Here is a 16,365-nt window from a genome sequence, read left to right as displayed (position 1 = left end):
ACAGGGTACGGAGCCCCAACACCCCTGATGGGCCCTGCTCTGTGCGTGACAGGGGGCAGCGCCCCAACCCCCTGATCGCTGCTGCTCTGTGCATGACAGGGGGTGGTGCCGGAACCTCCCCATCGACCCTGCCTTGAGTGTGACAGGGGGCGGTGCCCCCACCCAATCGGCCCTCCCCCGCCCCCCGAGGGCACAAATTTTTGTGCACCGGGCCTCTAGTATACATATAATCATGGGTACAAATGGGGAGCTAAAGAAATCTTATAAATCTGCTAAATCACATACAAACTTTAATTCAGCCATGGTTCAAGGAATTGAATGACATAATTATAGCAAAACCTATTGCATTCCTATCAACACATTTATGTCAATGTGTTTCCTTGGTAAATATCTTCATAAATACAATAAACTAGAATAGAGTTGATGCTGAAACCTATCTCATTGGAATAAGAACTAGAAGGTATACAAGGATACCTGAATTAATTGAAAAACATGATATCCTTAGGAGATATTTTTATAATAAAATCTTAGATTTTATGTTTAATATTAAATTTTAGAATAAATTCTATTGTTTTATTATTAATATTAATGTTAAGTAAATCCAAATTATTTTTTAAAGAGCCTCATGTTCACAAGAAATTTAAAAAATAATTTTAATTTCTATCTATATTCTTTGTTGTTTCAGAGAAGTATGACAAGATAATCAGTAAACACTTTTAGACATAAATGTAAAGGACTAGAGGCCTGGTGCACGGATTCTTGCACCAGTGTGGTCCCTCAGCCTGGCTTGTGAGGATTAGGCTGAAACCGGCTCTCTGACATCCCCTCAGAGGTCCTGGATTGTGAGAGGGTGGTTCTCAGGTGACACACTCCAGAATTGGACTCCCTTCTCTCTGGTTCTGGGTCCATCACCCAAGAACTGCTGCTGCCAAGTGACCACAGCTCAGCAGTACCTGCATTTGAGTGTCTGCCCCCTGGTGATCAGTGCACATCATAGCTACTGGCCGGTCATCCAGTTGCTTAGGCTTTTATATATATAGACTAGAGGCCCGGTGCATGAAATTTGTGCACTTGGGGGGGGGGACCCTCAGCCCGGCCTGCACCCTCTTGCAGTCCAGGAGCCCTGATCCCCATGCCTAAGCTGTCAGTTGGACATCCTTAGCACTGCCGCAGAGATGGGAGAGGCATCCACCACCGCCGCCGTGCTTGCCAGCTGTGAGCCTGGCTCCTGGTTGAGTGGCGCTCCCCCTGTGGGAGCACACTGACCACCAGGGGGCAGCTTCTGCATTATGCATCTGCCCCCTGGTGGTCAGTGCAAATCATAGTGACCGGTTGTTCTGCTGTCAGGCCGAAATCATCTCTCCAACATCCCCTAAGGGGCCCCAGATTGCAGAGGGTGCAGGCCAGGCTGAGGGACCCCATCAGTGCATGATTGGGGCTGGGGAGGGATGTGGGAGGTTGGCCAACCAGGGAGGGACTGCGGGAGTGCTCCAGGGTGTGTCTGGTCCATCTCACTCAGTTCTGATCAGCTGGGCCCCAGCAGCAAGCTAACCTACCAGTCAGAGCTTCTGCCCCCTGGTGGTCAGTGCACATAATAGCGAGAGGTTGAGAGGCCTTAGCATATCATTAGCATATTATGCTTTGATTGGTTGAATGGCCAACTGGAGAACCAGACACTTAGCCTATTAGGCCTTTATTATATAGGATATTATTCTGAGGTAGAAATAGAATGGAAATAAATTTAAAGGCTTGTCTTAGCTCTTTTCCCTGCATTAATTTCCCCACAGCACTTGACTCCAGGTAGCATACTCTCTTATTTTGTTATTTATTGTTCCTGTACTAGAAAGCTCATGAAAGCAAGCATTTTCTGTCTGTTTTTCTTCATTACTTTATCCACAGAGCTAGAATAATTCCTGGCAAAGACTAAATGATCAATAAATGTATAAATGAATTAATAAATGAGTGAAAATATATATATATATATATGAGAACAAATAAATATGTTTAACAATAATAACAAAACAAAAAAAGAATATACCAAGGTTAAGACATCTGCTAGCTCACTTTTCTTCTACCTAGAATATTATTCTAATTTTTGGTTCATGCAGATCTTAAATCTGCCTTTTTTTTTTTCTTAAAGCTATTTCTTGGACATATTTATATGACCAGTTTCCTTTAGCAGGTGATAAGACAGCAGTTCTCAACCTTTGGGTCATGACCTCTTTGGGGGTTGAACAACCCTTTCACAGGTGTCACCTAAGACCATCGGAAAACACATATATAATTACATATTGTTTTGTGATTAATCACTATGCTTTAATTATGTTCAATTTGTAACAATAAAATTGTGGGTCACCACAACATGAGTAACTGTATTAAAGAGTCGCGGCATTAGGAAGGTTGAGAACCACTGTGATAAGAGATAAGAGAGAGAAGCTAGTTGATAAGAAGAGCTGATTTTAGCTAGGGATGCATATCTTTTGTTTTAGCGGGTGAAAATAAAAGGCAATAGGCACAAGTGTAGATTTGTGGGTAGATATAATTTGGGTGTATTTCTCTTGCTTTATTTTTAATGATGAGATAGACAGCAAAATTGCAACTGAGAATGAGAGGATTGTAGGTGCTGGATGTTAAGAGAGAAGAGAAAGGATGACAGCATGGCAGACTCAAGGATCCACTTAAATCAATTTAAAATAAGACAAGTCATGCCCTAGCTGATTTGCCTCAGTGGATAGAGTGTTGACCTGCAGACCGAAGGGTCCCGGGTTTGATTACAGTCAGGGTGATAAGGTAATTGGAGATTGTGTATGTAAGAGCAGGGGGTTGCAGTTATTGATCAAAAGTATTCCAGGGAATTACATGAGTGATGTAGAGTAGGAGAAACTAACTTTGAGGGTAGAAATAAAAGAACTGAGAAGCCAAGGTCCTAGAAAGATTACCTGCGTATATCATAATTTCCAAGAATTATTTTGTGAGCCATATTGGTAACAGTTGCAGTAAGACAACAGTTTAAAAATCTTCAGAAAAGTTTTAGGAAGTGTCCCCAGAAAGTGTTAGATGACTTCCACAAGAAGATATAGTAGCAAGTATGGATTCATAATCTGAGACTCAAATCTGTGAATCTTGAAGGAGGAGAGAGAAAAATGATCTTGAAGTATCAATGAGGAGCCAGAAATTCTCTACCTCATCTTCAGTACCTATTAGTGTGGGAGACAAACAGCCATCAGCTAAAAATGCCACATGGAAAGTGGGGTTTCAGGAGCATCTCAGGTTTCAGTTAGAGCAAGAAGGTGAGGTGACATAAAAGACTTTGCTCTTGATGACTGAGTAAAAGAGGACATAGTGAAAGTATCTCAAAGAGTTGGAAGGAGTGGGATGTTCATAGAGGCAAACCCCATTTCCCTAGAACTAGAGGATTAAAATCAGAGGGGTAGGAGATGTGAAAATTTTGGTCTTCTTGAGGTAACTGATAGGAGTACAGTTGAAGAGCACAGTGATTTAATACTGGTGGATCCAAGTGTGAGTGAGACAAGACATAAAGGTGTGTGTAGGATATGGGTATGGGGACATCTTGCCAAGATTGAGAGTTCTGGCTTTCCTCTGGGTTCCTGCATAGACAAGTTCTGAAGTGAAGCCTCTTATTCCTAGTACCCGAAACAACTTTTCAACCCTGCAAGTAACAGCAAGTAATATTGTACTCTTTAGCAAGGACAAGATATTCTGTTGTGTGGGAATGGCACATGACTGATTCATTCCTGGATGATGGAGTATACTGTTATATGATATGTTTCCTTATTGTAGAACCCTAACTTAGTTATAGAGTATAACCTCTTTAGATTATGGTTGACCAATTTATCAGTTATGTAATCAATTTTATATGGGCTTAATTAAAGATACAACCAGGCATACATATAATATAAAGATGGCAAAAACTAGTAGATTGATAATATAACTTATTTCGCCACCTTTAGGAAAAATCCAAGTGATTTATTAATGCTTTGTAAAAATATATATTAAGTCAGATAATTAGAAAATTCTAGCCTTTCTAATTTGTTTCTTTCTGGTTAGAAAGTTATAATAGCTAAACAACAACCTCAGTAGCAACAGTGCACAGAGTTGATTTGCTAAGTGTTTTCTGCACTGAGCCATGACCTGGAGAGGGGCAGAGTGAGGGCAGGGTGAATGAAATGCCTATGCTAGGTCTCTTCACTCTGAAGAGTCTGGATTTGTTCCTTGGTTCAAAATCTGGGGTAGAAGAAAAAGAAAACTTTTTCATGACCTGAAGATGATTTTGAAATCAAGTTTACTGGCAGCAAATAACAATGACAAGTGGCTTTCACATCCATTTAAAGAACTATATGGCCCTAAACACTTGTAGAGAATAATGAAAGCATGTGTTAGTAACTACAGAAAAATATTTTTTGTGCTGAATCTGGAGAAAATCTTTAAAAAGAATGACTGGGGTGGTTGGAAATCCTCTGCTTTTGAATAGGTACATTAATCCAGTAACCTTCCATAGGGTTATGGTCTCTACCAATTGATCATTCTAGGGTAGGGGTAGTTGATCAGTACTCCTGATGTCAGCCATGGTATAGCTTTATCTGGTTTGGCTTATTTCCTAGGTCGAGAGCTGAAACACAATTGAAGCCTAGATGTTATCTCTTGTTTGAAGGAAACTCTGTCACTGGGGTCAACAGAGCAGAGGCTTTATTCTAAAGATTATTTGATATTAATCAGAATCTCATTGTACTGAGGGCTTAATGATTAAGGGAGTGGACATGCAAGGGTGGAGGATGCAGGTGAGTCAGGATGCTGGATATGGCCAGTTTGAATCAAAATGAAAGAAAGGAGAAAAGGTCATATTGAAGAATGAAATTTCTGCATGGTTACAACTGGAAGAGTTAGCTTTAGTGAGATCTTTTACATAAAACTTGAGACTCCTCTGGTCAAGACTGTGGTGCAAATTCTCATTGTTTTAATATAACATGATGCTGTTTACATGTAGCTTGTTATTTTTTAAAAATATGTTTTATTGATTTTCTACAGAGAGGAAGGGAGAGGGATAGAGAGTCAGAAACATCGATGAGAAACATCGATCAGCTGCCTCCTGCACACCCCCCACTGGGGATGTGCCCGCAACCAAGGTACATGCCCCCGACCGGAATCGAACCTGGGACCCTTGAGTCCACAGGCCGACACTCTATCCACTGAGCCAAACCGGTTCTGGCAGCTTGTTATTTCTAAATGAATTTTATTAGGGAGGAAAAATGTTAAGTCTGATTTTAGGAATTGGTGAAGATTTTTGGTGTTTAAGGTTCAAATGCTGGTGATACCATGATCTTAGAAGCTAGTTATTTGTTTCATATTTAATATTGTTGGAGAGGAAGAAGGATTGGAAGGAAATTGGAAGTAAAGTTAGAGAGAGATCCCATATTCTTAGACACAGAGGAAATTTAACCAGACATGTGTGCCTGTCTAGTACAGTTCAGCTCAAATATTCAAAACCTGCTGCCTCACAAATATTTAGAGGCTACTTATATTGACTAGCTTATGCTATATTCATATACAGAGCTCCATTAATTTCACACCTGTAAGGTATTAACCCCCCAAATAGAAAAATCAATAGTAACATTCCTCAGACATGGAAATTTAAAATGTTCCAGTTTCATAGCCCCTCTGCTAATTGTCCAACCTGTTTAGTGAGATTTCTATTTTTACCTCATGGATGGTGATGTTGCAATATCATGTGTTTTGGAAAGCACAAGTATGCTTGAGGACGTTGCTGAAAATTAATCTGGGAAATGGAGGTGAGTCCTTAGTAGTGTCTGGGTGTTATCCAAATTGGCAGTCTCAGAGTTGTTGCTGTTGATTCAGCTGGGCCTTGTTTTGGGAAGACTTCAAATCTTTATCTCTTCTGATGAAAACAATGCCTGGAATTCCTTTTTGTTCTCCATATTCAAATATATTTAAGTTCATTTGTGTTTGGAATTGACCTCATTGACCTCTTTCCCCTGCACCACCCCTCCATGACACCCCTCCCCCCTCATGCCTAAGTATGGGGAAGTCATTTTCAAGCTTTAAAATTAATCATTATTTTTCCAAGTAAAATTGAACTTTATCAATATATGCAACACATAAATATGGGGCTTCTCTGGTGAGGGCCCCTTTGTATATCTCCAGTGAAATTCCAGGGGGGCGTAATTTGAAAAGCTCTGGACTAATGGGAAGAACACTTGACCAGGAGTTATGGTCACAGTAATTGGATTCCATTTAGTCAATCAGTTCAATTTAACTGACATTCATTGAGCATTTTCAGTGTGCCAACAACTCAAAATGCTAGAGGAAAAAAGGCACTTTGGGAAACTTACCTTCCAGTGTAAGAAAAAGCAGGTATGGGAACAAGTGTAATAAAGTGTTGCAGATTTCTGGACAAGGTCAGTGATATATGTCAGTCACTCTGGGCCTTGTTTTCTGTAAATTTAAATAAACCACTTGGAACAAACAGCATATTGAATCTAACCTCTTTTACATGCATGACCATATGGTTCTTTTCCTCTGTGCCACTGACTTTAATCACAAAGGAAAGCCACTGGGAATAGACATGAGGAAATGGACGTACAAGGACTGGATAGATGCAGCATGTGCATCTTTGGATTTTTTTTTCTTTATGTTGAAAAAAGTTTGTCATAGAAAGGCAGGAATGAAAAAATAAGTACAATGTATGGTTGCTAAGGAACAGAAGTATCACCTTTAGCCTTTTCACAATATTCCTTCTACCTCCATGACTCATGTGAAACTTGGCTTTCCCCTGATAACAAACTGTCCTCCACTGAGGCCTCATCCTCCAACTCCACCCTCAATCCAGTTTCATGGGGCCAATGGCAACAGTTGCTAAACTTTCCACATAGAATGGTAAGAAAACCACAGGCAGTGGATACTCCAGGGACAATGTATACTTTGTACAAAGTGTTCCATAATCCATAGGTAATTATCACAGTATTAACATTTTGGTATATTCTTTTTGGCATTATGTATCTATAACTATGATATATCTAATCTATCTACATATTATATCATATCATATATCATATCATATCATCATATCATATCATATTATACTAGAAGCCTAATGCACAAAATTCGTGCAAGAGTAGGCCTTCGCAGCCGCATGGCTACAGCCCGGCTTTGTCCGGAAGGTTGTCCAGAAGGATGTCTGGATGGCCGTTCAGTCAATTTGTATATTACACCTTTATTATTAGACATTATTTTTTATCTACATCTATATCTGTATTGACACTTCATTCTTCGTAAGTGAAATTAATTTCACTTTATATACTTTATTTTTAAAGCATTTTTAAATAATATTAAGTAAGTTTAATGTTTCCCTTCCTCTTTACCATCCCACAGTCTCTGTCATCATGCTCATTCTGAGCCATTGTTTTTTGCCCTACTATATTATAGTTTTATCTTTTGAACCCCATGTTCTTCAATTTCTACTACTCTCTCTACATTTCACATCTGCCAATCTCCAGGATTCTTATTTCTTGAAGACTTTTACAGCTTGCTCTTACATCCCCATTCCACCTATTAGCATCTCCAATTTCAACTCTATCCAGGAAGGCACTGTGGTATGATACAAAGTGCATGAATTTTTTAGTTAAAATGATTTAGTTTCCAATCAGCTGTGTGACTTTAGCAAGTCTCCTAACCTCTCAAAACCCCAAAATTTTTTGCTGGGGTCCAGCCCCAGTGGTCCGGGGGTTCCCAAAGGTGTGGACGGAGTCGGCGAAGAATGTTTTACACGGAGACAGTGTTCAGAACTCTCTAGCTCTCTTTAGTCTCCGTGGATCTTCCTGTGCCTGGCTGAGGCCACAAAGATCCTGAGGCAAATCTGAGCCTTTATTTTTATAGTCAGAGGTAAACAAGGTAGAGGTTACCAAAGTTACACTGTTCTTGTGAGTTTCACTTGTTTACACTGTTCTTGTGAGTTTCACTTGTTTTTGTTCTTGTTGCATTTCCCTCAGCCCATTAGCTTCCCAGGTAAGATCTAGGGAGCATCATAAGGTCAAGCCTAATTATGCTAAGAGGACTGTGCCCTCTTATCTGGGACTTGTTTGTGACTTTGCCAACAGGTCAGTCCAAGACTTAACCCTATATCGGCTCCCCACAATTTTTAATCTTAAAAAAACAAGGATAATAACAATAGCCATTTTATGCCACATCTCATATTTACTTGTTACATGTTGCTATTTATATTTTTGTTAGTTTTTGAGAATGACTGTGATAGAGATTAGAAGTAATGTATCTAAAATGATTGCTAAAATGCTTTATAAATAGTTGGAAATCAAAACAGAACAACTGCCATTATTTCTTACAGCTTGACCTTAAACAATGTTAGTGGTAATGTCCTACTGCCTCAGTAACCATGACTGATTTCCATTTCTCCTTTCATGAGCATGGCTGATTTTCCTCTAGGAGGTGGTTTTCAACATTGGCTGCACATTGGGAATCTTGGGGAGCTTTAAAAATAAACTGATGCTGGGTTTTGTCTTGAGATTCTGATTTAATTGCTCTGAGATGTAGTATGGGCATTGGGATATTTTTAAAGCTCTGTGATGTTAAAACTATATAAATCTTGCTTCACTTCTCCAGCTCTTCCACCCTCCCCACAATCTCACCCGTGCTAAAACCTGTCAGGATCTCTGTCTTAATACTCCTGTATTCTTTCAATCTGCTACTTGCCTCAGAGACCACCTTGTCTAGCCAGGATTCCAGAGTTAACTGTGCATACAAAACTTGTCACCAGCAATTATAATAAAATAAATATGTTTTCTTGTCACTTTCATGGTTTATAGACATTTATTTAAGTCACTGACTCATGGAGTCTTTGACAGATTCTCTTTTCTCCTTGAAATTTCCAAACCCATTAGTCAATCCTCAGTGAGCTACTAGTTCAACACCTTTTCTCATTCTCTTCTATCAAGAATGGGATTACATTCATGATACTCTCTGGGAGAACAAAATGACTGAATTGAAGCCTTAAAACTTTTAACCCTCCATATCACATCTAGAATCTCTAACTTACTTATTAGAATCTACTACTTAATCCAGGAGAAAAATGTGAGCAAGTGGGACAAATCTTGCTGATGACTTATTTTATCTGTTATTAGAATTTGAGTATATTTAGATGGACCAAGAACTTATAGTTGAGGGTAGGCTCTAACTGTTCTTACTGTATTTACTGTAGATCATACACACTTGCCTACCACAGAGGCTTAAGAATAAAGAAGGACTTTAAATTCAGTGTTATTTCCAGTTAGATTTTGTAAGGTTTCAAGGCATAAGTGCCAAGCCATTGATCTGGTTTATCATAAGTATGGTTAGCTTGGGTGTGTATCCAACTGTGAGTTAAATTGGCACTGTTGGATAATTGTTGGGCAGTGGGACCAAAAGGGTGTTGAAAGGCAACTAGAATAGTCATTGCAGTAAGAAGACATAAGATTCTGAGTATGTTCATCTTGAAATTAGACTGAAGAACTATGAAAATGAATAATGCTTTCTTAGGAGTTTTTGTTCAGGCAAAAATTAGGTTATGATGGTAGTATTAGTAAATGAAAAAAAAGTGATCAAAAGGAAGACCAAGTGTAAGAGTTGCTGGATGGCATCATGTATGACCGGCCTGGTCTGGGGTCTTGGGAGAACCATCTATGTCAGGTGAGATCTGTTTTGATCCCAGAATGAGAATTCTAGTGTTAGTCTTAGATTGTTTAAAGATTTTCTGTTTCAGATACCCAGTAGGCTGACATAACCACTCAGGTGTATGGGTACTTTTAAAATGAGAAACATGAACCCATAAGTCAGTACCCTTAAGTTTAGTAGCAAATGGGCTAATTAGTAATATGTGATATGGCCCTTTCCATCAGGACTAAGGGGAATCTTTATGGAGATGGTATTTTTTTTAATATATTTATTGATTTTTTACAGAGAGGGAGAGGAATAGAGAGTTAGAAACATCGATGAGAGAGAAACAATGATCAGCTGCCTCCTGCACACCCCCTACTGGGGATGTGCCCACAACCAAGGTACATGCCCTTGACCGGAATCGAACCTGGGACCCTTGAGTCCGCAGGCCCACACTCTATCCACTGAGCCAAACTGGTTAGGGCGGAAATGGTATTTTTAATAGACATATGCTCTGGGTTGGAGATCATGATATAGATTTCCATCTCCCAGAAGTGTGTAATGGAAAGATTCTGAGGATATTTTTCCATCGATTTTTTAGAGAGCGTAGAAGAGAGAGGGAAAGACAGAGAGAAATATTGAAACATTGATGTAGAGAGAAACATCGATGTGAGAGAAACAAATTGATTGGTTGCCTCCTACCCAAGCCCCAATCAGGGCCCAGGCCAGGGAGGAGCCTTCAATTGAGGTACCTCCCTTGACTGGAATCAAATCCAGGACCCTTTGGTCCACAGGCCGTCTCTTTATCCACTGAGCCAAACTGGCTAGGACTCCAGGAGCTTTCTTTAAGTGATTACCTCTACTTTGAATGTCCAGGGATTTTTATGTTTAATAAATTTGTAGTTAATTGGGTAACCTATAAGAGTTAATCTTAAGGGCCCCGATATTCTTTACAGTAAATCAGGAGGTTTCCTTTAAGCAGTGCAAGTTCACACATTCCTTGATCTAATCTCATTGGTCTGCTGGTAATACTTTCAAAAGGAGACAGTCTGTGTTTGCTGAAAAGAGTAGATCTTACATTGAGCAATACCAAGGGAAAAGCCCTAGGCCAAGGCAGATTGGAAGACTACACCAGTTTTGTCAGGTGAGTTTTGATTACCAAGTTAGTCACTCTATGAGACTGGAGGACTGGTGATGATGTGCACAATGGAAATGTTGCAGATCAGCCAGATCTTATAAACATTGAATAATGTGTCCTATAGTGTGAGTTCCCCAGTCAATATGGAGCTCTGAGGAGATTCCCCAAGTAGAAAGGCTGTTCTAGGAGTTATTTTACTACTGAGGCTATGGCTTTGCAGCATAAAAGTGCTTCCACCCACGGAGAAAACATACAAATCATTGCTAACACATATTTGTATCCTTGAATAAATTTGATTTGCCAGTCCTCAACGGGGCATTAGCACAAGGGAAAATGCCCCATACAGGTATGAATGGGCTTTCCTGGGTTGTACATTAGCCAGATTTGGCTTTTGTTGTATACCTAGGAAGCTAGCTTGGTGATGGCTTTCAGTAGTATTGTTTCCCTAAGAAACCATTTTGTCAGTTGAGTGTCCCAATAAAGTAAGTCATATACATATTGTAACATATGATATTGTATGCAATCAGGGAGGCATGGTAGGTCATTTGGACCTACCCATCAGTTTCTTTTAGAGAATGGGTACAGATCATTTTTCCTGCCAACGGCCATTTGGATATTTATAACATCATTCATGGGCAATACAAAATTATCAACTTAAAAATTAGCCTGCTATTTTTGGTTAAACATTTAATTAACTCGCCCCTAATGGCTTGACAAGGCCAGAACAAATGATTTCGTGGGCTTATACTGCTTACAGGCCAGATGTTCCCCATCCCTGTTTTAGGGTGATATTTATAGCCTTTTCCTAACCATTTCTTGCTATTTCGTTGAACAGAGAAATAGTGTGCTTCCATAATGTTATATTTTATATCCCCACTTGTTTCAACTGGTAGCATAGTTTTCATTAGGGGATGCTATTGTTTTAATGCTGCTAACTTCGCAGCAATGTCAGCCGAGTGATTACCTCTACTTTGAATGTCCAGAGATTTTTATGTTTGATAAATTTGTAGTTAATTGGATAACCTTTAAGAGTTCTGAAACATAAGAACTGTTTTTGTTTGTTTGTTTTCTGGAAGAAGTCAAGAATTTCTCTGTTTCCAGAGTGTACTAATGTAATTGGTAGCACCAAAAGCATACTGCTGTTAGTATCAATTTTACCTATTTTTGGCCAAATTGCAAGCTTAGATTAATGCATAGCACCCTACTTGTTGAGCAGAAGTTGCCTGAGACATAATAACCTTGCTCTTTTCCTCTCTCCCCCCCATCTTATCCTTCTCCTCTCAGAATCTTGGAGAAGATGCATCTGGCCTTTATTGTCATTCCTGGAGAAGGCTTTATTTAGGCCTTTTAGATAATTTTGAATAAGCATGTACAAGTCAAAAAGAACAATAAATATTTGTTCACTAATATTGACTTCTCATAGCATCACTTTGATAGGTCATCCTAACAGAAGTCTCCAATTATTTAATCCAATGAAAAAATTACTTCCTCTCTAGGAATGCAGTGTACAGAGACAGGGAGAACACGGTGAGAGAAAACAAAATTCCAGTTGAATGAATTTACTGTGAATTTAATTAATTTTAATAATTCAATAATATGGTGAAAATGCATCCAAAAAAGAAGAGCAATGCTGAAAGAACATAATGCAGTTGGGTAAATAATTATAATAATGTTATTATTATTTATAGCAACAGTCTTCCTGGAGTTTTGGAAAAGAAGAAGAAGTACACTGACCTATACTTGGGACCTTATTGAATGGGAAGAAGAAGAGGTAAGATGTTAGGAAACAAAAGATAAGGAAACTGGGTTTACAAATATTGCAGACAAGTGTTCATTGCTCTTAACATCTAAAGTGGAAGCAGCTAAACACAATTAGACTTTCCCTTGATGCTTTATGACTAACAAGATTTCTTATTTAATGAAAAAAAACAATGATGAGATCATGTAATTTTTTTCAAAGCATTTCTATGATATTTTCTTAAACTATATTACTGGAAAGTTGGGCTAATTAAAACATAATTTAGGGTTATTTGGAAAGTAATTTGCATCTTGTTTTTCAAAATATGCTTCTTTGCCAAGACTTGATATAAAAGTAGGCCAAAATGCAGGAATGTTGTATCAACGCAGGTAAAATTTTAAACATTTTTTTTTACTTTGATATTTAGGTAACTGTAAGTTTCTCTCATAGGAAACACTTCGTCCCCAGTTTGAAGCAAAATATTACAAGATGGAGAGAGTGAATCCCATTAGTGGAAAACCCGAGCCACATCAGCCTTCTTCAGACAAAGTCAGTCGTCTTCTTGTTTCTATATCAGGAATATTCTTCATGGTAAAGTATAACCATTAATATTAGAATGTTGTGGGCTTCCAGGGTTAGAAGGAAGTTCTAGGATGCCAACTCATTTTGTGACTCAGATGATGCTAGAAACCACATCCTGTTCAATGCTTTGGCAATACACACTATTAAACAGAATAAAAATCACAGCAGGTCACAAAGAGAGTTTGTGCATATCCTTAAGTAAAACAATCTGTGGGAGAAGCAGAGATCATCTAAGGCAGTGGTTCTCAACCTTCTGGCCCTTTAAATACAGTTCCTCATGTTGTGACCCAACCAAAAAATTATTTTCATTGCTACTTTATAACTGTAATGTTGCTACTGTTATGAATCATAATGTAAATATCTGATATGCAGGATGGTCTGTGGCGACCCCTGTGAAAGGGTCGTTCGACCGCCAAAGGGGTCGCGACCCACAGGTTGAGAACCGCTGATCTAAGGTAAAATGGAAATTATATGAGTGGCCCTGATAAATTAGTTATCTTGTTTTAAAATGAAATATCCCATTTAATGGTAGAAATTTAAACAAAGTTTTCATTTTAGTGTGGTAATTGTATTATACAATAACAACTTAAATCTTATGCTACTTATTTTGACACTCAAGTAGCTTAGTTCCTTAAAGGAAAAAATGAAATTTATGTATTCATTTTTAGAAAAATAAATCTCTTCAGCTCAGGTGGCAGTATATTGGATCTATTATTTTACTTTTGTTTCTGTTTTGTTAATAATACAAAATACTGCTGTCTCTTCTGGTCTTCCACGCTGTAGATTTCTTTGGTGATCACTGCAGTGTTTGCAGTGGTGGTGTATCGCCTGGTTGTCATGGAACAGTTTGCATCCTTCAAATGGAATTTCATCAAACAACACTGGCAGTTTGCAACATCTGCTGCTGCTGTCTGTATCAATTTCGTAATCATCATGGTCCTGAATCTTGTAAGTATTTACAATTTTTCAATATGTGCAAAGGGATAGATTGTATTTATAGGAAGCCAAAATAAGAGCAAGCCATATTTCTGGCAAAGACTATTCAGTTTAGCAGAAAATATTTTATCCATATGGTTCATATGATAGATTCCTTTAAATTAAAATAAATAAAAGTTGTAATATCAAAATTCCTTTCCCTTGAGTTTATAGTTTGATTGGTGATCATTCCTAAATGTCTAGTGTGTGCTAGAAAGATATTATCTTCCTTTCACTCAAGTAAGGAATTGTTTGAATTAGAAAACCATTCCAACAGATTTAAACTCAGAGGAGAATTTATTGGAAAGGTAAAGGAACATCTTGAAAGTGAAGGGTTACTCCATTTTTCTTTCTCTGAAACTAGCATTTTTATTTCTTTTCCTTTCTCTCTCTAATCTTTTATTCTCTATTCTCTCTCTCTCTCTCTCTCTCTCTCTCTCTCTCTCTCTCTCTCTCTCCCCTTTTCTCTCTCTCCTATTTGCATGTGCTTCTATTTGCATGTCTACTCTGCTCTATCAGGAAGATAGCTATCTTTGCCTAGCCATGCCCTGTCTTTCTCTCATAGTCCAGTGTGCTGTGGTATCACCATGCTTTCTTCTTTGGCTCTAACTACATGACCATGATGATCAGCTTTCTGTAATTTATTTAACATGGATCATCCAGTTATTTCAATGTGCTACTTTCTCAAAGACAGCACCTGATTTATTTAACATCACATACACTGTTTGACTTGTGAACCAGTGTCTATAGCTGAGAGGGTAACATTAGGCCTAGGCCTACCTCTTTAGCAAGGTTTATGGATGGCATTATTCTATTTTCTCTGTGTCTGAAGACAGGAGATACTGATTGGCACATTTAAGATAATATCTTCAATTCATCCAACGACTCCACAAGGCCAGTATTCTCTCTATTAGGTAAGGGAGGAAACTGAGATTTGGAAAACTTAAAAACTTGCTCCAAATCATGCATATATTAAGTGTCAGTGCTAGTATATTGACATAATGAGATAATTCATGTAAATAGATTAGCAGTACTACAAAAATGATATTGATATTACATACTAGTAATAAGTATTTAGAGCCAAATATGGATTGACACTGATATTACATGTTTATTTAGCCTGGAGAGGCTTAGGACCATTTGCTATTTAACTTAAAAATAATCAGAGAAGGCCTTAAGATAAAGGTGAATAGTCACTGTAATCAATGAGTAAGTTCTAACACAAGGGTTATAGTTAATATCTTCCACTGGAGTCTGCTTTCTTCAGGTTCATTTTCATTTGTAAAAGGAGAATGTTGTTTACAGTTTCTTGAAACAAGTCATACAGTATTTTAGTTTATGCCCTTGGCTCATAATTCAAGTGAACAATAAACACTGAAAAAAAAATACAGTACTAGGACTGGGAGGTTTATATGATAGTATAGGTTGTGCATTGCTCAAAGTTACCTCATTGAAGGAGAACCATTATCACATAGCCATTTTAGATTCTTATACTTATGATAATACTCTTATGGTAGATGGTGAAAGATCTCATTTCTAACAATATCATTATATTATGAGGGTTTTCCAGTAGACAGATTTGATTGTGGTTAGAGCCCCATTATCTCAGGAAAAGGAAGCTAAGTGGCTGATGTGTTTATTTCTAGGCAACACTAGCAGTCAGCCAGCCTGATCTTAACTTGAATCCATTTATTATTCTTAGTAAGTTGGTTGACATAAAAATGACTGGTCATAGTGCTGCTACCCATTATCTTATTGACTAGTGGAAAAATAGGATCCAGGGCACAATGAAGATTGCCTCACAGATGAAGCACAAAAGGCCCTAAGTAAGATAAGAAGGAAGCCATCAATTGCATCTGAAATTGAGGGGTGGGGTACAGCAGGGGTTGTGACAGTGGATCAGAGACTCAAAGGGAAAAAGAGAGGATCCTTGCAGAAACTGGATCATCATTTGAAGAAATTCAACCTACAGATGTAAAGAGGCACAGAAGTGTATGCTGTTTGTCTTGAAATTGCAAGAAGTGTCTATGAAACATACATTTATGGAATATATTAGAAAAACAGATCAAGAAATGTTAACTTTCTATTTGTTGCCCTTAATTATTTTAAAAATGTATTCTTATTTTTAAGTCTGTATTTCCTTTCTTTCAAAATAAGAACATTTTCTTTATTTCCCTATTTTTCTCATTATAAAACTAGAGGCGCCCGGTGCACAAAAATTTGTGCACTCGGGGGTGGGGGGGGGGGGGTC

General features: G+C 38.2%; 1 protein-coding gene across 3 annotated transcripts in view; it reads left to right on the top strand.

The window, feature by feature from the left end:
- ANO3 (anoctamin 3) overlaps positions 1-16,365 on the top strand; it is a 285,060-nt gene that overhangs the window by 225,427 nt on the left and 43,268 nt on the right. For all 3 annotated transcript variants that reach the window (XM_014545226.1, XM_014545227.1, XM_005873091.2), the window contains 3 exons: positions 12,508-12,590; positions 13,008-13,148; positions 13,923-14,087. In XM_014545226.1, the coding sequence (XP_014400712.1) occupies positions 12,508-12,590; positions 13,008-13,148; positions 13,923-14,087 (389 nt within the window). The remainder of the gene's footprint in view (positions 1-12,507; positions 12,591-13,007; positions 13,149-13,922; positions 14,088-16,365) is intronic.

This window comes from Myotis brandtii, unplaced genomic scaffold, assembly GCF_000412655.1.
Source record: "Myotis brandtii unplaced genomic scaffold, ASM41265v1 scaffold399, whole genome shotgun sequence".
Classification (NCBI taxonomy): Eukaryota; Metazoa; Chordata; class Mammalia; order Chiroptera; family Vespertilionidae; genus Myotis; species Myotis brandtii.
The sequence above is the reverse complement of the archived record's forward strand: the minus strand, read 5'-3'. Positions and strand labels throughout refer to the sequence as shown.